Below are 27677 nucleotides of genomic sequence, written 5' to 3'. Positions count from 1 at the left end.
TCACAGACCTGGTCGGTGTGGCTCAATTGGTTGGAGCATTGCCCCATGCACTGGAAGGTTGCAGGTTCCATTCCAGATCAGGGCACATACCTAGTTTCAGATTTGAGCCCCAGTTGGGACGGGTGCAAGAGGCAACCAATCAATGTATCTCTCTCACATCACTGTTTCTCTCTCCCTCCCTCTCTCCCTTCCTCTCTAAAGACAAATAAAAGCATCACATAAATACCTATGATCCAGCTCTGTGATCAATAATTATCAAATGTTTGCCCTAATCAGGCTTGGTTAGTTTCTCAACATTTCTATACCCTAATACCAAGAACAAAATGAAATTAACTGATGATCAAAATCCCTCCAAAAACTATATTTAACTTTTCCTAAGCTCTATATTCACTATTATCAATAAACAAAAACAAACTGATTTGAATTTTATCTTCTCTTGGTTAGTTTCTTTACCTGTAGAACAAAGTAGTTAAATGAGAACAATGTCCAAAATGTTTCCATTTTTAGTTTTATGATTTTAACAATTGGTAAAGATATTGATAGTCAAATGAAACTATTAAAAGCACTCTGGACAAGCACAATGTATGCCTTTTTAGAAAATTAAATTAATCCCATTTCTAATGATAGAAAAAGCAATGCATATTGGGCTGTAGCAATTTCTAGTGGGTAAATAAGGGGGAGAAGGGTTTTAAAAAATGTAAAAATCAATTTAAAGTACATACTGCTATATAATGCATAAAATGAACATTATAATGATCATTTCTTCTTGGTTCAACAAGAACAATTCCTGGGTTCTAAAGAATAAAATAGATTACTGACATGATTACACTACTAGTATGTTGTACAAGTGTGGATTGCTTTTTTGCTCTAGTACTTAAAACAACAACAATAGCAATAAATAGTTGGTACTGCTGCAGTTGTAACTGCTAATTACAGCAATGTTATTTGGAATAAAAATTGAATACTTGTGTCAAATTATTTGAGATTATTACTACTTTTAAAGACGCAAGGAGCTCAATATACTGGAAGAAGCTGATCCTTGAAAAAGAAATTCTAATTTAGGTAAGATTTTAAAGAGTTTTAATTTGAAAATGTGATAAATCGGGCTGGCTGATTACTGTGTTTTGACCTTGTGAAGTTTTCGGTCTCCTCTTTCCGCTGGGTCCTCTATTTCTGAGCAAGGGTAAAATCCAGGGAACGGCGTGAGAGGATTAATCTTTGGCCTACAGGAACCCGAGAAAGCACCCATCAAGCTACTGATGCTCCGCAGGGAAGAAATGACTTGAGGGGGAAGGGTTGGATCAATCAGAAGATCTGACACCATATTGCGAGCCTCATTTAGCACAGAAAGATCAACTCCACTTCCACCTCCAGAATTCTAGAGAAGAAAAGAAAAGTAAAATTATGTATTTGTTACACAGAAAATTCAACATTTAAGATAAACTTCCTCTATTTTAAAATCAAGGTCTATCTAATATCTAAATAACTTAATTCTATTAAATATTAATATTCATTAATTTGGACATGATATAAATGATATAACAAATGGTATAATTATCACTTTAAAATTTTTGATGTTGAAGTATGTAGCAGATAACATGAATTTTAATTTTTTCTGTATTTTCCATTAGCTTAGCTATATTTAATAGTATTTTTACTGACAAGAACTAGCATAAAACTAAATTTGTAATGCATCAAAATCTACAATCAGAGGATTGCATTAATTTATTGATGATTTCCTTTATGTCAAAATTTCTTTTAAACATATATAGCATTTCTTTCATTTACCTTTGTCACTCTAGCACAGAGACAAAGTTTTGTTGGTAAAGGTGACTTTGAAATCTAGACTTTAACCCTAACTGTGTGACTTTGAGCAAGTCATTTAACATCTGAACTTTTTAGTTTTTTCACTATAAACGGGATAATAGCATCAACTTTATTAAGGGCTGATGTGAAAATTAAATCAATACATGCAAAGCACATAAAGCAATGTGTGGTGCATATATTTAAAGTGTAACAAATAATAGTATTACTATCAATATTATGGAAAATAATGAGATAAGAGTACAGAAAAAATGGTATTACAGTTCAAAGTAAATGGTGATAACTTTGAACTAAATGGTTAACAAAAAATCCCTGGAAATAGCATCAGGCTGGCTCCTAAAAAATGGGTAGAAAATGTATTCTAAAAATAAAATATTTCATTAATGTATACATGTTTTGTACTTTTTGAAATTCTATATAAATTTTATTCAACTAAATAAACCACAGAAATAAGTACACTAATAATCAGAACAATGAATTAAATGTTACTTTTGTTTGTTTTACTGTATCTTGAATTTACATTTGAGTGTATTTAGAATTCTTAAGTATTCAAAGTATTTAATGATTTAACCATGAAACTGTTTAACTATCCGCAACACATTTTATTTTTTAAATATGTTTTTATTGATTTTAAAGAGAGGAAAGGAGAGGGAGAGATAGAAACATCAATGATGACAGAGAATCATTACTCGGCTGCCTTCTGCATGCCCCCTACTGGGGATTGAGCCTTCAACCCAAGCATGTGCCCTGACTAAGAACTGAACCATGACCTCCTGGTTCAGAGGTTGACACTCAACCAGTGAGCCACACCAGCAGGGCCTCAACACATTTTATTTTTTAAAAATATACTTTTATTGATTTCAGAGAGGAAGGAAGAGGGAGATAGAGCTAGAAACATCAATGATGCAAGAGAATCATTGATTGGCTACCTCCTGCATGCCCCCTACTGGGGACTGAGCCTGCAACCCCAGCATGTGCCCTTGACTGGAATCGAATCCGGGACCCTTCAGTCCACGGGCCGACGCTGTATCCACTGAGCCAAACTGGCTAGGGCTCAACACGTATTAGAACTGAAAAAAATGTTATGGAAGTGAGACCAGTAATTAGCTAAGTAATGTCTTTGCTCTACGTGGAATTTTTTTATCTTTTTCTTGTGAAGCATTATTTTGTGTTAGTTTTTATTTTAAAAATTCCCCATTATTGGGGCACAGTCCAGCTATTTCTGATCAATTAAGAGTACTTCTGACAAATGGCTTGTTATAATTTGAATTGATAAGCCAAAGTTAATGAACATGTTAAAATTTGATTATTACTATAAACTTTCCCTCACATGTTGGTCAAATCCTAATATATAAAAACCCAGGGTCTGTAACGTCCAAAACGACCAAAGGCTCAACTGACTGGAAGTCAGTCCTGCAGTCAGTGCTGGGTTGCCATCTGCCACTGTTGCGGGCATGGCGACCAAGCACTGACTGCCAAGGGGGCTGCGGATCAGGCCCTGGGAGAGAGATTCAGGGCCTGATCTGCAGCCTCTGTGGCAGCTATTGATCAGCTGTTGCCTCTCTCTCTCTCTCTCTCTCTCTCTCTCTCTCTCTCTCTCTCTCTCTCTCTCTCCTCTCTCCCTCTCTCCCTCCCTCCCTCCCTCCGGGTTTCTCTAGCAGCCACGCCTCTCTTTTTCTCCGGGCCTCTGTGGGGCTGCTAATCAGCCCCGCCTCTCTGATCAGGCCCAGAGATAGGCCTGGAGACACTGACTGGCATAGAAACCAACCAATCAGAACCAAATCTGGGTGAAGTGTGAGGAGCCAATGGCTACCTAGGAGATGGAGCTTTTGATGCTGACTGGCATAGAAACTGACCAATCAGAACATAATCTGGGTGAACTGCAAAGGCAGAACCTAAGGTGGGGGCTGAGGAGGAGTTTTAAGGGCAACAGGTATTTGGTGTAAGGTGCAAGAAAGTGGTTCAATTTTTTAATGACCGTTTTGGCAGTATAGTGCATATAGCTGGCTATCAGTCCAGATGTAGGGATTATGTATTTTTGTCTGCCAAGAGCATCTCCTCCTGCTGAAAAAGACTCCCTGCTCCATTTAAGCAATCCTATCCTATATAATCTATCTATACTAATAAAAGGGTAATATGCTAATTAGACCAGGTTGACCAGCCATCTTCTGGACGTACGACTTCCTTCCACACAAAGCCATGGTGGTGGGGGCCGAGGCAGAGAGGACAGTTGGGGTGAGATCAGGCCAGCAGGGCAGAGCCACTGGGGGTGAGATCAGGCTGGCAGGGGAGGGCAGTTAGGGGTGATCAGGCAGGCAGGCAGAGGCAGTTAGGGGTGATCAGGCAGGCAGGCAGGTGAGCGGTTAGGAGTCAGTGGTCCCAGATTGTGAGAGGGATGTCCGACTGCTGGTTCGGGCCTAAACCAGCAGTCAGACATCCCCCAAAGGGGCCCCAAATGGAAAAGGTGCAGGCTAGGCTGAGGACACTCCCCCCAACCCCCATGCACGAATTTTGTGCACCAGGCCACTAGTCTATAATAATAAAAGCATAATACTGCTAATTAGACCGGACATCCTTCCAGACGAAGCCGGGGCTGCGAGGGAAACCCGGGTCCCGGGTGCCTGCTGGTGGCCAGAGGGAAGCCCGGGTGCCTGCTGCCTGCTGGTGGCCGGAGGGAAGCTGGTGCCGGCAGACAGGGGAAGGAAGACCTACTCTTGCATGAATTTCATGCATCGGGCCTCTATTATATAAAATATTATATATACTTCCACAAATTATACATAATAGCATCCATCTACTTTCCTTACACTCAAATGAGAAATCTGCTATTTGAGTTGGTGTTCTCCTATAGGTTATGTGGCATTTCTCTCTGGCTGCTTTCAAAATATTTTTAGTTTTCAAAAGTTTAATTATGATTTGTCTTGGAGACTTTTTTTTTTGCAGTGATCCCATTTGGTATTCCCTCAGCTTCCTGAATTTGTAGAATTATGCCTTCTGCAAAATCTGGGAAGTTTTCAGTCATTATTTCTTCAAATACTCTTTTAAACTCACTCTCCCCTCCTTTCTAAACACTGATGATCTTTTGTTGTGTCATTCAGGTCCCTAAGGCTCTGTTCATTTTATTTCCATCTATTTCCTCTATATAGTTTAAATTGGGTAAATTCTATTGCTCTATCCTCGAGCTTGCAGATTCCGTCCTCAGTCGTCACCTCTCTAATGCTGAGCCCATTCAGCAAGTTTTTAATTTCCATTTGTTTCTTTTTTATAACTTCGATTTCTTTGCTGAGATTTTTCTATTTTATTTGTTCCAAATCAATTTGTAACTGTTTGTTAGAAGCAATTTTCTGATGATGGCTGCTTTAAACGTCCTTGTCAGGTAATTCTAAATCTGTTCATCTTGGTGGTAAGTACTAATATAGTTTTTTTCTCATTCAAGCTGTGATTTTTCTGTTTTTTGGTATGACAGGTGTTTTTATTTTATCAATATTTTGGCTAATAATGCTTCACATAATGCTAGAAGACCGGGTCCTATTTAAATCTTTTATATTAGGAGGTAGACTTGTTTAGATTTCACACAAAGATCCTGGTCTACTTTTTTAGGCTGTGGTTCTAATGACTATTTTTTTTAATGTTTGTATTGATGTTTAGATAGAGAGGAAGGGAAAGGAAGAGAAACATTGATGAGAGAGAACCATTGATCAGCTGCCTCCTGCACAATCAAGCCTGAAATCTGGGCTTGTGCCCTGACCAAGAATTGAACCATCAACCTTCTGGTGCATGGGACAATGATCAATCCACTGAGCCACACTGGCCAGGCTCTAATGTCAACTTAAATTTTAGGGCATTCACAGTGTTATTTCAGTCTGCTTTTTTTCTTTTTTTCTGGTGTCACTAGGGTTCCTACTGGTCCCTGCTGGTTCCTCCTCTGTGGGGGAGAGGGAACTTCCTCAGGTTGGGCTACTTGGTACCTTCAGGTGAAGAAAGAAGGACTCCAGGCCACAGGGATGAAGAGCACTTTCTAGGCTAGGCACTTGTGGCAGTATCCCTTATGCCAGGCCCCCTGGCCACCCCATGTCTCTCACTGGGGAAGGAAATCTCATGCCCAGTAGAGAATGAGAGTACAGTCCTGTGCCTCATAACAACATTTTGATCAACGATAGACTGCATCTACCACAATGGTATACACCATGTAGCCTAGTGTATAGTAGGCTGCACATACAGGTTTGTGAAAGTATACTCTGTGATGTTCGCACTTATTGCCAGTGGCATTCCTGATCAAGTCCCTCTTGCCAAAGCCACCAGATTCACTTGGTATTGTTTGCAGGACTCTCATTCAATCTTAGGGAAGAAATGAGCCTCCTTATGACACCTTCTGTTGCTAGGTTGAGAGTGAGGGCCTGAGTCACCTTTTGCTTTTGGGTGGGGGTTGTAGGAAACCCTGTCACTATGTTGTTTCTCTATTACTGTGGTCCTTAATGAGGCCAGCCTACTCTTTTCTTTTTCAGAGTTTTTTTCATGCATTATTTCCAGAGTTTATAGTTGTACTTAACAGAGAGAAGCAGAGAGAATTAAATCTGATGATATATGCAGAGCACATAAGATAGGGTATAATACATATAGGAAAAGTGCAATAAATATTACTACTCTTATTAATATTATGGGAAATGATGAGATAAAGATACAAATAAAATAGTATTAGAGTTCAAAGGAAATATAGATAACTTTAATATGAAGAGTTAACAGAAACTTTATGGGAGAGGTAGCATTCGGTAGGATTTTATTTATAAAAGATTGAGGAAATAATGTTTTACAATAAAATTAAACAAAAATATATTTTGGGGAACTCATTTTTCAAGAAGGAGAATAAATATAGGTATAAAAGTGGTTTTAAAAAAGGTGGTAAAATAGCAAGGTGCAGAAAACAAAATTATTAAAGTACAGGCTATATTTATTTTTTAAAAAAAGAGAGCAGTGGAAAATAAGGTTGGAGAGGCATGTTGGGACACTGGCTTCCAGGCAAAGGAATATGGGCAATGGAGAATCATGGGTTTTTGAGCAGGTTGAAGAGAAAGAAGCAAGGAGAGGGAAAAGGAAGTGATGGAGGGCACTGAAATTTTAAGCGTATAAGGCTGCAATTTGTTAAGATCTGACAGAGGTGTGGGAAAAGAGCATTCCAGGCAGAGAGACTACCAAGTGTGAAGACTTAGAGGCAGAAGCCTGCCCAGCTCGTTTGCAAAAACAAGGAGGCCAGTGTAGCTGGAGCTGTAAACGAAGGAGAAAGTGCAGGAAGGTGAGGTCAGAGAAGTAAAAGCAAGTAAAGGGACCATATTGTGTAAGGTCACAGTATTATGTGCAATGATATGCATTGATCTTACAGATAAAGTTCTCAAAGAAGCAAACCAGACAGTACATGTGATTGATTCCATTTATGTAAAATTCAAAGACAGGAAAACATTAGGTTTCATAAAGCATATGAAACCTAATATAATTTTTGTAGAACAGAATTTACAAACATATTTCAATACAATGGAAAAAGATTTGTAAATATATGCATCAAAAGTGCTCCAGGGTTGGCCTGTGTGCCGGTGTCTTTCTTACATCGAAGTTTCTCTCTCCTCCTCTCTCTCTCCCTTCTACTCTAAGAATCAATGGAAAAAATATCCTCCGGTGAGGATTAACAAGAACAAAAATTGTTAACATAACATAGTTGTTACCTGATGTTTATGAGTGATTTTTTCCCCCCTATACTTCTATTTTCTGTTCTTCTGATACAAACATATATTACTTAAGCGATCAAGAATATTTACAGAGTACATACTAATATTAAATGAATCCATATATATATATATATATATATATATATATAAACTCACAAGTAAGCAAAACTAACTGCTTGAAGTCAGGAAAGAGATTATCTTTGGGGATATAAGTAAAAACTAGAATGGTGCATAAGTGAAGCTTCTGGGATGCTGGCCAGGTGTCCTTTCTTGATATGAGTACTAGTGGAAATTTACCAAAGAGCAAAATGATATTGCTTTTCTGATAAAATATTTTGCCAATTGTCTTGCTTTTTCTCATGTATGGCCTTTAATCTATTTTTTCCCCGTGTGGATCAGTTGCTCACAATCAGAAAAGAAATCTCATCCTTAATATAAAATTATTAGTTTATCCTGAGTCCAGACTATTATAGCAACATTTAAGTGTAACTTGGTTTTTTACCATTTCATTTCCCCCTTACAATTAAAACATTATAATCTATCTAAATGAAAGTTCTGGCTATTTTAGTTTAAATAAGGAAAATCTTATGTCATAGCAGTCTTGTGACTGTAACTTTAAATATCAAAAGTTTCATTACAGATATCAGTGATAATCACATATTTACCTGATAATGAGGTTTATACCATTGCTTCAAGTCCCAATCCCAAAGAATCATCTGGAAAAAAAAAATTCACTTAGTTACAAACCAGAAATAATCAAATATATGTAAAACAAAATAGAGCATCTCAATTACAGATACTTCAAGTACCTTAAAATTTGAGAGAACTATTGGGAAGGTCAGAATAAAAATTATCTCTAGACAGAATATTTTATTAATTATGCAATTGTGATTGAGAAACCAAAAGGAAAGTCAGAATAGTCACAAAAATACGGTAAGCAATATCTACTGCCCCAAAAGAAAACATATACATAAAAAATCACATCCAGGAAAAATATAAATCATCATAGTCCAAATGATGGTGGTGCTATTTTCTTACCAATAAGGCACTTCTGTCAAAAGCAGTTTAAAAAGCTTATCTTTGTGGTTAGATTACGTATAAAGGAATGGAGCACGAAAAGCAACACATAACTCCTTTGACATGTAGATAATTAGTGGTTTTCCTGTTTGTCTCTTTATACAATGGTAACTTTTTAATTCCAGACCAGTTTTTTCCTGCCCCTCTTTTTCTAGCAGGCTTTCTGGCTGCCTACCCATCCAATAGTCACTATTCTCAAGGAGATAACATTGGCTTTAATTTATTAGCAAGCTATAACTTACATATCATTAATCTTAAATGTCTTCAAGTTTACTTATAATAAATAGGTCTCTTTTTGCTTAAGAAATTGATTATAATTACAATTTTCTATATAGTTTTGAACCTTAGTCTTGAATATAAGCCTAGCTCATGAGTGATATAATCACAAAATTTCCATATACTGAACTATTTGTGTTGTTTCCTGTCTTTATTGCAAAAGATCTTAGTGTTATCTACTCTATCATTAGTCCAATATTTTATTAGAAGTTGGCAGACTTCTTCTCTGTGAAGGACATTCAGTAAATATTTAAGGCTTTGCAAGCCACATAAGGTCTCTGTGGCATATTCTTTTGTTTGTTTTTGTTTTACAACCTCTTAAGATGCAAAAAACATTCTTAGCTTTAGGGCCATACAAAACAGGCTGTGAGAAGGATCTGTCAGCAGTCTCTAGCTCGCTGAACTCCGTTTTATATAATACTAGAGGCCCGGTGCACAAATTTGTGCATGGATGGGGTCCCTCACCCTGGCTGGCAATTGGAGCTGATCCGGTGTCTCACCCAGTCCTGATTGGGGCCGACAGAGGCTGGCCGACTGGGGAGGGACTACAGGAGGACTCCAGGGCTTGCCTGGCCCTCTCACCCAGTCCCAATCAGCCAGACCCCAGCAGCAAGCTAACATACCAGTCGGAGCATCTGTCCCCTGGTGGTCAGTGCACATCAAGTGGTCAACCAAATGGTCGACCGATCAGACACTTAGCATATTATGCTTTTATTATATAGGGTACCCACCCTTAATCACTAAAATTTGTCAATTGTCATTACCACCATCTCCTTGTCAATACTCTCAAAGAAAAGTTATCCCTTGCCAGTTCAGAGAAACCTATTATCTCCCAAAGAAGTCCAGATGTACTATAACCACTTACAAAATTCATGGACTAGTATCCAAAAAGTGGCTGTGGTCTAGTACTCATTAAATTTATTCACTATTTTATATGGCTGTAACTGTTATTCTGATAAAGTTATTTCAGGTTGTAATTTAACTAGCATTCATTCTAGTTCCTAAAAGTTATAAAGTATGGAAATAACATTTTTGAAGGAATTAGAGGTAAGTAATTTGTCCTAAACTAAGGGTGATTACTTCTGAGTGAGTAAGAAGAGACAAACTTAAGAGGGATTAGAAAAGTTGTAGAAGGTTTGTGAAAACCTGAGAGGAAATTTTGTGTGGTTAAAATGAGTAAGAATGAAAGAAATCTAATCAAGTGGATTTAAAGCTTCAAAAGTTAAACTAGTGCAAAATTAGAGGTTGATTTTTCTCTTTAAAATAACTTGGTTTGTTACTGTGAAAAAAAGTTCTATACTCTGTCTTATCAAGGGGAACTGCATATCTGACTCAGTCCCCTAATGCAGCCCCCCGGGATGCATCTTACAGAACAGAGCCATGTTTGGCTATGAACCAATGAAGAAAATGCTTTTTCTTTGTAATATCACATCTCCTGACTCTAGAGCAGGAGAACACTAGCCAGAGGCTGGGTCTTTGAACTACAGTACCATTTTGCAACTTGAGTCATTGAGGAAAAATGGATGAAATCCCCTATGTACAAGTGTTTATGCTTTCGTATCAGAATAAGCCCATTTAAATGAAATGTAAAATTATGATACACCAGGGTGGGAAACCAGGCAAGTCTGACGAGAATTCCAGGAGAATGAAGGTGACTTATTATTTACTCTAGCTTAAGGTTTCAGCAGCCTTGGCCATTCCACTGCCCTTTAGCAGTGAGGCAGCTGGAGAAAGAGCTCTGACAGGCTGAGCAATGGTCTCCCCGCTCACATCCAGCAGGGTACCCAAAATGGTCAGGGGGCCACTCTAGACAGGGCAATTCCCATTAAAGCAGGTGCCAATGGGAGGAATTGATGCTGAAGTTAATATACCTGCCTATAGGGACCATCCTAGAAATATGGAAAGTCTCTTTTTCCCCCCATTGCTGACACTTACAACCTGACTTGGGCAGATATTCAACATCTATTGAACACTCTAGTTACTGCCAAAGAACGGTGGGTTATCTTAGAAAAGTCAGGCGGGGGGAACACTAGTCACCTGCATAATGAAATACCCCAAAACCCTGTGTGAGCTGAAGCTACAGTTGCTGTGTCCCTACTATTGGACCACACTGGAATATAAACGATGCGGATCAGCGCAAGCTTGGACATGACAGGAATTGCATTCTGTTGGGTTAAGGAAGGGAGTGCCCAAACAAATAAGTTTTAATCAGGTCCAGCAGCCAAAACAGTGTTCAGACAAAGACCCAGCCAAATTCCTAGAATGTATCTTTGAAGCTTGTCACCAAAATACTGATGTAGACCCAGTGGACCCTGAAAACTTAAAGGTTGTGAACATGACTGTTTTGGCTCCGAGTGCCCCTGATGTCCAAAGAAAGTTTCAAAACGTTAAGAGTCCTTTTGAATGCCTCTGGCACTGTTGGTGGAGATTGCTTTTCAGTTGTTCAATAGCAGAGACCAGATCTGGGGAGAAGAACGAGGTGAAGCAACAGGCTGACTTGCTGGCTGCTGCTCTGACCACCAGAGGGCCTAAGAAGACAATGAACAAGGTAAAGGCCGCTGGGACCAAGAGACCTGCTCCAAAAGTAGGCCCCAAACAATGTGCTTACTGCAAGCCAGAGGGTCATTGGGGGAGGAACGGACCAAGTTTAAACAGAGAACAGGACAAAGAGGTAGGAGGAGCATTATAGATAACCCAATTATCCCTGAGTGATGGACCCGGACCCGGGGCCTCTGGTCAACACCACCCACATGGAACAGTGGGGAAAGAAATTAATGGACTTAAAATTAATGGACTTTAAAAATATATTTTTAAATTAATTTTAGAGAGGAAGGGAGAGGGGGAGAAATAGAAACATCAATGAAGAGAGAGAATCATTTTTAAGTTGCCTCCTATACACCCCTTACTGGGAAATTGAACTGCGACCTCCAGGTTCATAGGTTGATACTCAACCACTGAGCCACACCGGCTGGGCTTAATTTACTTTCTAATTGACACTGGAGCCACATATTTTGTATTAAATACGAGGTTGACTAAACTCTCCTCTGAAACAAGGCTCGTGACTGGAATGTCACAGTCAGTAAGGAAGCCATTAGATTGCCAATTGGGAAAAACAAACCTTAACCATAGCTTGTATCGCTGAAATGCCCAGTGCCACTTTTAGGATGGGAGTTACTGACTAAACTAAAGGCCAAAATAACCTCTGCCCCCGGCGGGTTGATATTAAAGTGCCTTTGGAAGAAGCTTGTGTTTTACAGGCAGCATTGCTGCCTTTGGCCAAAGAAAGAACTTCTGGCTGAGCTCTCCAAAGAAATCTTGCAAGAAATAAGTCTGGAAGGATGGGCAAAGGGCAGGCCTCCAGAGGCAAGGACGGCTACCCCAATCCAAATATGATTTTGTGCAGGAGCAAATGTCTTTCTATCTAAAAGAACCATTAGTAGGAGAGGAATCCAACCATTAGTAACAGCATTCCTAGAATATCAGCTTATTCAGCCCTGTCATTCACCATATAATTCTTCCATTTTATCAGTATAGAAATCAGGTACTGAGGAATACAGATCTATTCAGAACGTGAGGGCCCTCATAGCCATTCTGACAAGTGTGAGATGGTACCTCATTGTCGTTTTCATTTGCATCTCTAAGATGATTAGTGACTTTGAGCATGTTTTCATATGTCTCTTGGCCTTCTGTATGTCCTCTTTCGAAAAGTATCTATTTAGGTCCGTTGCCCATTTATTTTTATTGGATTGTTTATCTTCCTTTTGCTAAGTTGTATGAGTTCCCTATAAATGTTGGAGATTAAACACTTATCAGAGATAACATTGGCACATATGTTCTCCCATGAAGTGGGGTTTCTTATTGTTTTGTTGATGGTTTATTTTGCTGTGCAGAAGCTATTTATTTTGATGTAGTCCTATTTATTTTCTCTTTAGTTTCCACTGCCCTAGGAGTGATATCGGTGAAGAAATTGCTTCAGCATATGTCTGAGATTTTGCTGTCTGTGGATTCCTCTAGTATTTTTATGGTTTCCTGTCTTATGTTTAAGTCCTTTATCCATTTTGAGTTTATTTTTGTGTATGGTGTAAGTTGGTAGTCTAGTTTCATTTTTTTGCATGTATCTGTCCAATTTTCCCAACAACATTTATTGAAGAGACTGTCTTGACTCCATTGTATGTTCATGCCTCCTTTGTCAAATATTAATTGAGCATAGTGGTTTGGGTCAATTTCTGGGTTCTCTATTCTATTCCATTGATCTATATGCCTGTTCTTGTGCTAGTACCAGGCTGTTTTGAGAACAGTCGCTTTGTAATACAGCTTGATATCTGGTATTGAGATCCCACCTACTTTGTTCTTCTTTCTCAGGAATGCTGTGTATCTATTTGGGGTCTTTTTTTTTTATTCCAGATGAATTTTTGGAAAGTTCGTTATAGGTCTGTGAAATATGCCGTTGGTATTTTAATGGGGAGTGCATTGAATCTATAGATTGCTTTGGGTAATATGGACATTTTAATGATTTTGATTCTACCAATCCATGAACATGGTATGTTCTTCCATCTGTTTATGTCTTCCTCTATCTCTTTTTTCAGTGTCCTATAGTTTTCCACATATAGGTCTTTTACATCCTTAGTTAAGTTTATTCCTAGGTATCTTAATTTTTTTGTTGTGATATAAATTGTAATTTTGATTGAGAGAAATAGAGAAAAGAATCTGGATATAGAAAAAACCTGCCATACACAACCTATTTGCTCAGTTTAAGAAACACTGATAGAAGCATTCATTTCCCCTATGTAATAGTATGAGAGGTCTTTTAAAATCTTACTTCCAAGTAGAAAGTATATACATTGTTCCAAAGTCAGCAAAATTTTAGATATCTAAACTTCAATCACAATACTAAAGTAGAACCTGTAAATAATTTAAATATAAGAATAGTTTAAATACAACTGAATTTTGAATCACAGTAAAAAACAGTTATAGTGATTATGTTATGTTCTCAAAACATGCTTGTGTTATAATATAAGACATTTAACTTGCTGGTTTTAGGCACTTCCATTATTTATTTCCTCCCAAGCTCAAATATAATTTTTATATACTTTCACATACTGGTTATCTGTTCAAACTAATTAAAAAAACAGCATTTCCTTTAAGTAACATGAGGTATACATCATTAATTTTTTTTTTTTAGTTGATTTGATATAGTGAACCCAAGACTGAGCCTTTATATAAATTCAGCTTTTCTCTGTGGTTAAAAAGTTGAATCCTGATAAAAGTTTCTGTTTGAATGTTTGTAAGTCCAATATGCTTTACAAAACCACCAATACCACAGTGAACCATCAGCAGTACAACCAGGCGATGTTATCAGGCTCAATTACGTCAATGAGGTTTTATTTCATTGTTCCCTATGCAGCCAAACAGAAAAACATATATGTGTCTTCAAATCAAACTTACAGAGCTATTATATTTTTGTGAAACTTAAAAGAATATTTATTATAGTAGAGCTGTGAATTAACTGTTATAGCATCATTTGTTCTCATATTTCTTGATGACATTTTATTTGAGCTTTGTGTACAAATCTATGCTTATGAAACACTGAATTTCAGGATTTCTAGCTTTTCTATTTATTTGTCTTCCAATTCAGGCCCAATGAAAAATACCATTCGATAACCACAAAGTTAAACTGAAACTGCACTTTCTAATATAGTCTAACCTACAAAAATAGTAATCTTGACCCCTGTATGTCAAAGAAGGGCTCCAAGTAAAAAACTGAGAAGCAGAAAAAAAGGTGTTGGGGTGAGGAGGAGTGGGATCAGGAAACTCTTTGACTTAGAATCCCTTTACCCGTGCTTTTGCTATCCATGGTTTCAGTTACCTGCAGTTGATCATGGTCCAAAGGTATGAGATAAAAAATTCCAGAAATAAAGGATTCATGTTTTAAATTGCACACCATTCTAAGCAACATGATGAAATCTCACGCAGGTCCCCTGTGGACATGAACCATCCTGTTGTCCTGCTTACCCACAGTGTACACACTATCCCCTGGTTTGTCATTTAGTAGCCATTTCAGCTATCCCACCAACTGTCCCAGTATCGCAGTGCTTGTGCTCAAGTAACACCTATTTTACTTAATGCCACATTCACATGACTTATTATAATATACTAGTGGCCCAATGCACAAAATTCATGCATGGGGGCAGGGGTCCCTCAGCCCAGCCTGCACCCTCTCCAATTGGGGAGTCCTTGGGGATGTCTGACTGCTGGTTTAGGCCCAATCCCACAGAGATCGGGTTTAAATTGGCAGTCGGACATCCCTCTCGCAATCTGGGACAACTGGCTCCTAACCGCTCACCTGCCTGCCTGCCTGATCACCCCTAATTGCCTCTGCCTGATCACCCCTAACCTCTCTGCCTTCCTACCTGATTGCCCGTAACTGCCTCTGTCTAACTGCCTGATCTCCACTAACTGCTCTCCCCTGCCAGCCTGATCTTGCCCCCAACTGTTCTCCCCTGCCAGCCTGACCTTGCCCCCAACTGCCTCTGCCTGCCCAATCATCCCTAACTGCCCTCCCTTGCTGGCCTCATCTCGCCCCCAACTGCCCTCCCCTGCTGGTCTGATCTCACTCTGTCTCTCTTTGTTTTTCTCAGCAGTCCTCCAGGCTTCCTCTTTCCCAGCTGGGAGGGGGCGGGCCAGTGGGGGCCGCTCCACCCTCTGCCCACCCTCTCTTCCATCCAGGCCTCTTCAGGCCCAGTCTGTTTTGTTTCCTCATTCTGAGAGAGGCTCTGAGAGTAAGTTGGGAGGGAGGGAAAGAAAGGGAGAAAAGGCTGTGAGCTGGTGGGCACCGTGTGTGTCTGTGCGTGTGTGTGGTTGTGAGTGAGTGTGAGTGCCAGCCCTGCCTCCCCCAGCCCCGCTGCCACAAGTCCCCACCCACCAGAGCCTGCTGCGCATGCAGCCTGGGCGTTAGGTCGAGATTCCGGTCATTGCAGATGTGACGGACCCAGGGTTTTTATATATTAGGATTGTTTAATTTTTCTGTTATTACTTTATAAATTAAACTTTATGATAGGTATGTATGCATAGGAAAAAAACACAGTATACTAGTATACAGGGGTCATTATTCTCCACAGCATCCACTGGGAGTCTTGGAATCTATGCCCATGGATATGGGGATAAATGCACTAGTTCTACTCCCCTGTTGCCTACATGACGACAGTTCACTGGCAATTCTCTCTTTCTCCTACATCATCATTTTCTCTCTTTCTGAAATCATTTGCATCCTATCTAATAAAAGAGTAATATGCAAATTGACCATACCTCTGCTACATCCACAAGCCATGCCCACCAGCCAATCAGGAGCGAGTATGCAAATAAGCCCAACCAAGATGGCTACGGCCACAGAGAGCAGGAGGGAGGCTTGGGTTTCCCCGGCAATGGAGGAAGCCAAGCTTTCTGCCTGCCCTTGCCGGCCTAGGCTTCCACTCAAGGCTACAAAGTTTCAGTGATAGACGATACATAAACCAAAACAGAAATGGCGGCAGCCACGGAGCTGGAAAGAGCAGGAGGCTAGCGTTGCCCGTGGCGATGGAGGAAGCCAAGCTTCTGCAGCCCTGGCCGGCCCAGGCCTCGCTTAAGGCTACAAAGTTTCAATTATAGAAGATACATAAATCCCAACAAAAATGGCTGCCACCTCGGAGCAAGCAGAAGGCGTGGCTCCACTCCAGGCTACAAAGTTTCAATTGTAGAAGATAAATAAACCCCAGATACCAGGGCCTCTGCTTGGATTGCCAGGGGGCATGGCCGGCCTGCAAACCACCACAGGCCCCTCACCCAGGCCGCCCCACGCCCCAAGGAAACCCCCACCCTGATCCGGGACACCCTTCAGGGCAAATCAGCTGGCCCCCACCCGTGCACCAGGCCTCCATCCTATCTAATAAAAGAGTAATATGCAGATTGACTATCACTCCAACACACAAGATGGCTGCTCCCATGTGGTCAAAGATCCTGCCCCCATGTGGACACAAGATGGCCAGCAAGGGAGGACAGTTGGGAGGGACCAGGCCTGCAAGGGAGGGCAGTTGGGGGCGATCAAGCCTGCAGGGGAGGGCAGTTAGGGATGACCAAGCCAGCAGAGGAGGGAAGTTGGGGGTGACCAGGGAAAGGCAGTTGGGAGGGAACCAGGCCTGCAGAGGAGGGCAGTTGGGGGGGACCCAGGCCTGCAGGGGAGGGCAGTTAGGGGTGACCAGGCCTGCAGGGGAGGGCACTTTGGGGTGACCAGGCCTGCAGGGGAGGGCAGTTAGGAGATACCAGGCTTGCAGGGGAGGGCACTTAGGGGTGACTAGGCTTGCAGGGGAGGGCAGTTAGGGGCAAACAGGCTGGCAGTGGAGCAGTTAGGCATCAATCAGGCTGGCAGGGGAGTGGTTAGGGGGTGATCAGGCTGGCAGGCAGAAGCGGTTAGGGGCAATCAGGAAGGCAGGCAGGCGAGCAGTTGGGAGCCAGCAGTCCTGGATTGTTATAAGGATGTCCAACTGCCTGTTTAGGCCCGATCCCTACACGGGCAGTCGGACATCCCTTGAGGGGTCCCAGATTGGAGAGGGTGCAGGCTGGGCTGAGGGACACCCCTCCCCGTGCACAAATTTCGTGCACTGGGCTTCTAGTTAGATTATAAGCATGCTGCCATTTCCCAAATCTCACAGAAATACCTTCTCAAGATCATACTTCCACCCAGGCCCAGTTCCATTTCTCTGCTCCCCTTTTACAGTGAAATTCATCAAGAAGAGTGGTACTTACTTATATTCCAATTACTCCTATACCAGTAATTGTTTCTTAACGTGACGACACTACTCTAGCTATACTGGTTTAATTTGTTGGTCCTTGAACATGCCAGGCAAGTCCAATAAAATGCATTTCCCCTTCCTTTCTCTTAGCAAGTTAAAAAATAAATGTTACATCAGGTGTGACTTTCTAAAGCTGTACTGATAATTCAGATTTTATAAAGTAGCACTTGAAATATCATATTAAGTTTGGGTTTTTTTTTTCTTTCAAGAATTGAAAACCAGAAGCAAGATATTTAAAGGGACAGAATAAAAATGGGTGAGTGAGAGAAATACGAAAATACCAGTCATAGCCCTAACCAGTTTGGCTCAGTGGATAGAGCTTTGACCTGTGGACTGAAGGGTCCCAGGTTCGATCCTGGTCAAGGGCATGTACCTTGGTTGCGGGCACATCCCCAGTGGAGGGTGTGCAGGAGGCGGCTGATCGATGTTTCTCTCTCATCGATGTTTCTTACTCTCTATCCCTCTCCCTTCCTCTCTGTAAAAAAATCAATAATATATATTTTCCAAAAAAAAAAAAAAAAGAAAAGAAAATACTAGTGATACATTATTTGGAATGGGTAGAGCTTTAACCTGTGTACCTACCAATTACTTAAATCTCTATATCCTATTGATGAACTAATAAGCATTTAAAATTTTATCCATGAGTTGCTACGAGATTGTTTTTATTATTTTATGTTCTGAAATTGAGCAGAACTCCTACCTTTTTTTTTTTAAACTTTAATATTTTCAGAACAATTTTAAAGTTATAAAACAGTTCTACATACCATGGTCTAATTAGTTTGCTCAAGGAATTCAAGCACAGAGGACCATTTTCTAAGTATATAAAATTGCCTCTATTTTACCAGAATACTCAACCTCCTGTTCTCTCGGGATGTTTTCAAGTATTTACCTACCTACTTCTCTTCTGGACATCCTATGTTTTTCTGGATGTATACCTTGGCCCAGGCCTCAGCTAGTTTTTCTAGCTTATGGATGAGCAAAATTTTATCTCCATCCAGGATATAGACTGTACATTCTCACCAAGAGATACATATATTTTCACAATAGAGTGCCAAAAATAACTTAATTGGAATTGTAAACCTTTAAAACATAAAATTTCTATTTTCCTCCTACCTCGAATAAATAAAACATTTTCCTCCTAAGTTACAATATAATTTTCAGTATAATTAAATTTATAATAGCTAATATTTATAAGGCCTTACTGAAACACTTGAATAATTCAGGATTGCATGAGGAAAATCCTAATAAACATTGTAGAATTCTATGCACGGTATATAAACAAAACCCAAAGAGAAAATAAGACTGGCTCCTCACTTCACTAATAGGAATATGGTACAAACTTGACTCCAGGTCTGGAAAGAAAACCAGAACATCACAAGACAAAGTCCTGCTGGGGAGATTTGAGATTAACCAAAAATGATGGTCTTAAGACCAAAATCCAAGAAACCCCCATCTATACATACAGTAACTCATGTAGGCTGATGCTGAGAGTCCAGGTTTCCATATGCCTCCCACACATTTAAGAGTCAAACAGAGGAGGCTGGCTTGCTTTTTCCACCAATCAGCTCTATAAGACTCACACAACTAAAAGATCCACTGACATTCAAGTAAAACAAAGGAACTAACTGATCCTAGGGGCATACCCTCTACCTAATAAAGCAAATACAACATATATTTATTCACTTATTTCCCTTTTTAATTCATCAGGGGCAGATAAATTATAGTTTAGACTTAAGAATGATGAGCAACTAAAGCCTGTCTTACTGGTGTAACAGTTACTACATATATGGAGGAAAAATTTAAAAACACATGAAAATTCTCTGCTGGAAGTCCCTTTGCTTAGGTTATCTCTCTGTCTCTAATCAGTTTGCAAAGACACATGACCTTTGTATTCCCACATAACACAATGGAAATTGCTATTGGTATTTCACTAGAGCAGAAATTGTAAGTATATTTCACCATCAATTTGTAATCTCTGCCCCAAGAGAAGTACTTGAAGAGGGTTAAAAATACTCTCCTAGGGAAAAGCTACAAATTCCCTAGAAGGGCTCAGCTCCAGGCTTTGATACCACTCAGCAGTCTGCCCACTACCCTACCTTTAATTATTAGAGCTATCAGCACCAGCTGTGTGCACAGGACTCTCCTGAGTGCTGAAGTTACCCCCATCTTCAAACATCTTAGGACAGAGGTTGGAAAGCACTGTAGTTAGTATCTAAATATTGTTTGTTTGGGGTCATGATTTTTAAAAATATATATATTTTCATTGACTTCAGAGAGAAAGGGAGAAGGAGAGAAAGAGATAGAAACATCAATGATGAGAGAGAATCACAGATCAGCTGCCTCCCGCAACCTGGGCATGTGCCCCGACCCAGAATCAAACCATGACCTCCTGATTCATAGGTCCATGCTCAGTCACTGAGCCATGCCATGTGGGGTTGGGCAGGGGTCATGGATTTGAAAGAGAACAAATGGTGAGTGTAACCTCTTTAATCTGTCTTTCAGTGTGTTCAAATGGCTGACTCAATTACAACTAAAACAAAGTAACACCTAATTTAAAAACCCTTAATTCTGGCAACAAAAGAGGATGAAAACTTGTGTATTTACTCAGTATTATTACACTCAGCCTTCATATTCATCCCGCAAAATCAGGATTATTTTTAAATATATAATGAAATTTAGATTAACTATTGAATAAATAAATGACTCATTTAAAAAATTCCTCTTTTTCCCATATTCTAATTGGATGTAGACATTTCTAACTTTCTCTCATCACCATGTTTTTACATTATCACATCAAGCTTGGGTCACTTTCAACAACAGCCTCTAATAAATTTTCCTCTACTTTGTGCAACAAAATCAATCTTCAAAACCATTTGTATGTTATCCTATCTAATAAAGAGGCAATATGCAAATTGACCACCACTCCAACACATGAGATGGCCACCCCCATGTGGTCAAAGATGGCCACTCCCATGTGGACAGAAGATGGCCAGCAGGGAAGGGCAGTTGTGGGTGATCAGGCCAGCAGGGGAGGGCAGTTGGGGGGAACCAGGCCAGCAGGGGAGGGCAGTTAGGGGTGATCAAGCCTGTAGGAGAGGGCAGTTAGGGGCAATCAGGCCAGCAGGGGAGCAGTTAGGCGTCAATCAGGCTGGCAGGGGAGCGGTTAGGGTGTGATCAGGCTGGCAGGCAGAAGTGGTTAGGGCCAATCAGGCAGGCAGGCTGGTGAGCCATTGGGAGCTAGCAGTCCTGGATTGTGAGAGGGCTGTCCGACTACCCAGTGGGATCAGGCCTAAATGGGCAGTCGGACATCCCTCGAGGGGTCCCAGATTGGAGAGGGTGCAGGCTGGATTGAGGGACACCCCTCCCCCGCACAAATTTCTTGCACCTGGCCTCTAGTTCTGTTATAAATAGACTATATTTGAGCTGAAGGGAATTTAGAAGATAATAATTCCAATCTTTCACATTTTATAGATAAAGAAAAAAAGAACCAGAGTAATGCGATTTTCCTCCTCTTTCTTATCTCTGTGCCCAACATTACTCAACTAAAAATCTACCTGTGGGCAGACATTCTAGTAAAACAAAGGAACTATTTGCTTTTGAAGCTTGTCTCAAAGGAAATATAAACCTCTCTCTCTGATTACCTTTTATATATGAACAGTACATTGCCAATATGGTAAAGATTCAGGACCATAAACAAAGAACTCTGATTCTACCAAATGGCTACATCTCCAAAGCATAAAAGACATTTCATACACACAAAAAAAAGACTATAGGAAAGAAGCACAGGTATATTTTAGAATATTTTATCACTTGTGTGAAATTAAACAACTTTTAATGGGTAAAATTTTAAGTACTTAATAGAAGATATATTTTTTAGTCTCTTACATGCCTTTATTTTAGAACAGAATATTAAATTTAAGAGATATAGATATTATAAAAAAATTAGAAAAGCATTAAAGTAGGTGTTAATTAGCCAAGAAAAAAAGATCAATGTACACTAACAAAACTATTCTTTTTTCTATTTAAAATAAAACTATCATTTTTCATTTGGGATATTTATTGGTCAGACAGAAATTACTCAAGTTGCCAGCAGTATCTGATTGAAACTGCTAGGCATTAGTTGAGTAAATAAGTTTTGTCATGGTAACTAAACTTAAAATTAAGCAAACAAAGATACCAGTGCCTTAGAGATTATTTGAAAATGAAAAAAAAAGTTAACCTCTAATCTGTTAAACAAATCAGATCCTCAAGGATTATCACAGTATTCTAAACTTATGGGGGTAAAGTACTAAACATTTAATGCTTTGTATAAATAAACTGACTTTTCAATAAACAAATTGAAACTCTTTACCATGTAGGAGTTTCCACATATAAAACAGTAAAAATTTCCATGTATAAAATAGTAAAAATGTGGGAATTATTTAAAATAAGTTGTGTTATAATATGACATGGATCAGCTAAAGAAACTGACAGATCAGAAGCAAGCTTTAAGTTCTCTTGTAGAGAACCTATCTGTAAAAATAAACAGAAACCTCATTTAACATGAAGTTAGTAAGCCAGAAGGGGGAGTTCTCATGCCCTACTTTGACCACTGAGCCCAACAGGAAGAACCGTCTAGAATAGTTTTCCCAACTTCCTCTTCTGTGTGAAAGAGTTTTCTTTCCTTTGTTTCTAGGAACTTGTGCACTAGCCCACAGGACCTGAATTGCAATTCTTCGTTCTTACAGAATAAACCCATTTTGCTGGAGAAATATCTGGATGTCTGTTTTAGGTCAATATATCTAAACTAAAAAAACAACAACTGTGCAATGTGGAATAAGTTATAATTCCAAACATTAAACTTTCTGACAGTGCTGCACACACACAAAAAAGTTAACATTAATAGTTCCAATTGTTATAGAAAAGGAAACCACATATAGCTACATTAAGGTCTGTCACTGATCAATAGATTAGTAGAATTTTAAAAATACTTCTATTTTTAACTCCAGTCTTTTCCCCACCCCCAAATTAATGGTTGCTCATTCATTATGGGACAAATGCACACAACCTAGTGTTTTCCTGAGATTGAAGAGTCTAGCATAGTGATAAATTGTGCTAATTACTGACCAAACAACTATTAAAAAATAAACTAACCTAGCCTTTTTGGTATGGTGATGGCAAATGAGGAAAGATAAATAAACCACTAGGCTGAAAACATGTATATCATTATAGGCACTGTTTACTAATTCATAAATTATTAATATAAATCAGATGCAAATTATGCACCTTCAGCATCCAGGAGGACAAGGTCTGATTGTTCCTAACCATGATCAGGAAGCAAAGTGAGTACCTAGCATATAACATTTGATCAGTAAACACTTTTAGAATGAATTAACCTATATCTACCACTTGTCACATTTTATAAATTTGAACATTTATTCATGGAATCTGTTAATACTACTAAAAATACCTAATATTTATTGAGAGTATATTATATGCCATTATCTCACTTAAGACCTGTGGCTGTCCTCATTTTTACAGTTAACTTTGGCAGACCCAGAATTCAAACTGGTCTTTCTAACTACAAAATCAATAATTTTAATGATAATATTATATTGAAATATTCATAATTATTATGCTGAGAATCTACTTATGTCTTTCATCCTATAGACAAAACCAGTTTACAAAAATATAAAAATGATGAATTTTTAAATGATAAATACATTGTTTGCCTTCCTGGCTTTTAGTACGTGTCCTCCTGCTGAAGTTGAGTTCTTAACTACTTAAAATAGCATCTGTTCCTATTAGTAGAACAACTTTATGCAGTGGAAGAAGTAGTCTATAAATTTAGAATACCAAGGCTGAACTACCTTTGTTTCAGATATCTGTGTAGAAAAGAATGCACTATCGTAAGTTTGTTGTAAAGATCAAGTTAGAATGTACTTGATAAAATGTCAAATACTACAAAGATGCTCATAAAATGATATTTTCTGTGTTGATATGCTATTGTCTAAAATATGTTGTCTAGCCCTAGCAGGTTTGGCTCAGTGGATAGAGTGTAGGCCTGCTGACTGAAGGGTCCCAGGTTCAGTTCTAGTCACGGGCACATGCCTCTGCTGCAGGCTCCTCCCTGGCCCAGGCCCTGGTCAGGATGTGTGCAGGAGGCACCCAATTGATGTGTTTCTCTCATATCGATATTTCTCTCTGTCTTTCCCTCTGTCTTCAACTCTCTAAAAATCAATGGGAAAATATCCTCAGGTTAGGATTAAAAAAAAGTGTGTGTATGTGTGTGTGTGTATGTATATGTGTGTGTATGTGTGTGTATATATATATGTGTGTATGTATATGTATATGTATGTGTATATATATATATATATATATATATATATATATATGCCTTAAATGACACAGTAGACCAACTGGACATAATTGACATTTACAGAGCCTTTCATCCCACATTATACATTCTTCTCCAGTGCACATGGAACATTCTCAAGGATAGTTGATCATATGTTGGGTGATAAAACTAGCCTCAACAAATTTAAGATTGAAATCATACCAAGCATATTCTTTGACCACAAAGCTTTGAAATTAGAAAAAAGCTCCACAAATAAGTGGAGATTAAACAACATACTACTAAAAACTAACTGGGTCAAAAAAGAAATAAAAGGTGAGATCAAAATATATATATAGTGACAAATGAGACTGACAATATAACATATCAAAGCTTCTGGGATGCAGTAATAAAAGGGAAGTTTATATCAATAAACAAGAAAAATCTCAAGTAAACAACCTAACATTATAGCTTATGGAACTAGGAATAGAAGAACAAAAGTAGCCCAAAGTCAGCAGAAGAAAGGAACAATAAATATTAGAGCAGAATTGAATGAAATAGAAAACAAGATGACTATACAAAAAATATAACAAAGAGCTGGTTCCTTGAAAAGATTAATAAAACTGACAACCCCTTGGCTAGACTAAGGGAAAAAAAGAGACTCATATAAACAAAACCAGAAGTGAAAGAGGGGAAGTTAACATAGACATCACAGAAATACAAAGGATCATAACTGAATATTATGAAGGACTGACTATATGCCACCAAATTCAGTAACCTGGAAGTAATGTGTAAGTTTCTAGAAACATTTAACCTTTCTAGACTGGATCATGAAGAATTGGAAAATAAAGACCAATCAGGATATTGAAATAACTATCAAATACCTTCCCAAAAATAAAAGTCCAGAATCAGCTGGCTTCACTAGTGTATTCTACCAAACATTCAAAGACCTGATACCTATCCTTCTCAAACTCTTCCAAAAAATTGAAGAGGCGGCAATACTTCCTAACACATTTTATGAGGCCAACATAACTCTGATATCAAAACCAGGCTAACACACAGAGAGAAGAAAACTATAGCCCTCGCTGGTTTGGGTCAGTGGATATAGTGTTGGCCTGCAGACTGAAGGGTCCCGGGTTTGATTCTGGTCAAGGGCACATGTCTTGGTTTCGGGCTCCATCCCCAGTGGGGAACATGCAGGAAGCAGCCAAGCAATGATTCTCATCATTGATGTTCCTATCTCTCTTTTCTTCTCCCTTCCTCTTTGAAATCAATATAAACATATATGTATGTAAATGAAAACTACAGACCAATATCTCTGATTAACACTGATGCAAAATATGAGCAGAAACTATATAGATACTATACAATCAAGCCTGGGATTGATAAAGCCGTGTTCAGTGTTGCAAGAATTCAGACAGCAAATCTTCCACATACTATTTCCTCAAAGGTTCCTGGAGAATGTATTCTGACAAATGAAAAAGTACCCTAATCAAGAGAAAAGCAGTTAAATCTTATTATGGCAGTTCAAAGGAAGAAGAGATTGTTTTTAAGGGAGCCAGAGAAACAAGGTAGATGAGATTTAATTATGACAAAACAAAAAAGGGGAAAGAGGGAAGCAGGAGGGAAGTAGTGTCTGGAAGGACAGCTCATTTCAGAAAGAACAGCATGATCGGCCCTTCTCTTATTGCTGTGTATTAGCATCTGAGTGAAGTAATTCTAAAATTGCAGTTCTAACACAATACTGACTTTGTTAAGATATTCTAAGTGGTTTCTTAAGTTTTCATGATTTTTTATATATGTGCATTACTCTTGTATATGAAATGTATCAATCTAATGGAATTTTGCTAACAGCTGCCACTTTAGCAGAGTCATGAAAGGCAGCACATTCTTTGCATTTATTCTAGAGAAATAATATGTCAACGAATTAACAGGTGGGCCAAGCAGTCAATGAAGTCCTTTAAAAGAAAAGTACTTAGCCTCCTTGTAACTTAGTTTCCTAATCTGTACAACAGAGTTGAACAGGCAGCAGTAGCAGAGGTAAGACAGTAGAGTGTCTTTCCCACAATTGAGTTCTGCTCCCTAATAGCTGTGTGTAAAAATGGAGCTAATAGTGGTATCTACTTTAAAGGACAATTGTGGGAATTAAGAAAGATAACCAGAGTCGATCACTTACTACAGTGCTTGTACTTGAGGACAAAGTGCTCAGTAAATATTAATGATCTTCTCTTCCAATGTGGTTTAAATACCCTCATCCCCAAAAGTTTAACAATATAGAACTAATGACAGAAATAAATGCTACAAAAATTGAACATAAGAAAATGTTACTTGTATTTAGTAGTGCCTAAATAGCCCGCAGATAGTATAGAAAACTTAAGTGGATTAACTTCAAATCCCCTATTGTAATATTCAGGCATTTAAAATTTCTGGCTTCTTGGCTATAGCAGTTACAACAAATGACATTACTATCGTGCCCCGAATTCCAGAGCAAACATTAATTAAATCTTGCAGCTAAACTCTAAATATGGAGTTGCAAAGAGTTAAGGAATTTATTCTACACTCCATATTCCATGGAAATCACCGGTATGCCTAGAATGATTCCTGACTGAATCGCAAATATATGAATTTCATCTTGGATCACTACCATACCTTAGTTAGTAGTCAGGTGTTTGACTACTAACTAAAAGAAAACTTAACTTGCCAACATTATCAAAATTTTATAGTGTTACTTACAAGGTAACAGATTATGTGTAAGCAAATTTTTTAAATAATTAAAACAATGGATAAAATTCTGTGAAAACTGAACCAAAGGAAATTCTAAAACAAATATACACTGAAGTCTACTTCATAATAAAGTCTACTTCATTGGAGAATATATCACAAGAACATCTCTAAGTCACAGTGGTCTGGAAATTTACATATATATTTTATTGACTTCAGAGAGAAAAGGGAGAGAGTAAGAAACATTAATGATGAGAGACAATCAGTGATTGGCTGCCTCCTGCATGCCCCCTACTGGGGGGGATCCAGCCTGCAAGCCGGGCATGTGCCCTTCGGCCGGAATCAAACCTGAGACCCTTTAGTCCGCAGGCGGATGGATGCTATACTAGTATACAGTGGTCTGCAAATTAACCTGTAGGTTATTTAGAACCCCAGAGCCTGACAGTTCTAAAGAGAATATTGTGTGTGTGTGTGTGTGTGTGTGTGTGTGTGTTTTAAGATTTTACTGCTTAGGAACATTATTTGTCTGCAATTAAGAAAAGAAATATGTATCGGTGAAAAATAAAAATCTCAGCAGACTTTTACAAGCTCTAAGTTTTCTTTAACATTTTTAAAGAAGCATCTTGGTAACAGTTAAAATAGAATGAGTTTTGAAACCAGACCCAGTTAAAACACAGTTTGGACACTTATCCATTGTGTTATCTTGAATAATGAACTTAATTTCTGCAGTAATCAGTTTTCTCATCTACATAATTCTACACATTTACAAACTAAAGTATGAAATTGCATGTTTAATGTCTGTCTCATATTAATATAAAGCTCTTTGAAAATAGGGACAGTATCTCTTAAGATAATTGGCCTGGATTCTTCAAAAAGTCACTTCATTGGGAAAAGATAGTGAGAAGGGTACAGTTCTAGATTAAA

General features: G+C 38.8%; 1 protein-coding gene and 1 long non-coding RNA gene across 2 annotated transcripts in view; one reads left to right on the top strand and one right to left on the bottom strand.

The window, feature by feature from the left end:
- Nucleotides 1–27677, top strand: part of LOC308257607 — a 266935-nt gene that overhangs the window by 65573 nt on the left and 173685 nt on the right. The window lies entirely within an intron of this gene.
- The window catches only part of PDE3B (phosphodiesterase 3B), a gene marked incomplete at its 5' end in the record, with an annotated part of 159147 nt that overhangs the window by 56691 nt on the left and 74779 nt on the right, over nt 1–27677 (bottom strand). Inside the window, 2 exon segments of the mRNA XM_080687620.1 lie at nt 1130–1378; nt 8207–8257. Of these exon segments, the coding sequence (XP_080543746.1) occupies nt 1130–1378; nt 8207–8257 (300 nt within the window).

Source organism: Plecotus auritus (genome assembly GCF_963455305.1).
Source record: "Plecotus auritus genome assembly, chromosome: 9".
NCBI lineage: Eukaryota > Metazoa > Chordata > Mammalia > Chiroptera > Vespertilionidae > Plecotus > Plecotus auritus.
Note: the sequence above shows the minus strand (reverse complement) of the source record. Positions and strands in the feature narration are given on the sequence as shown.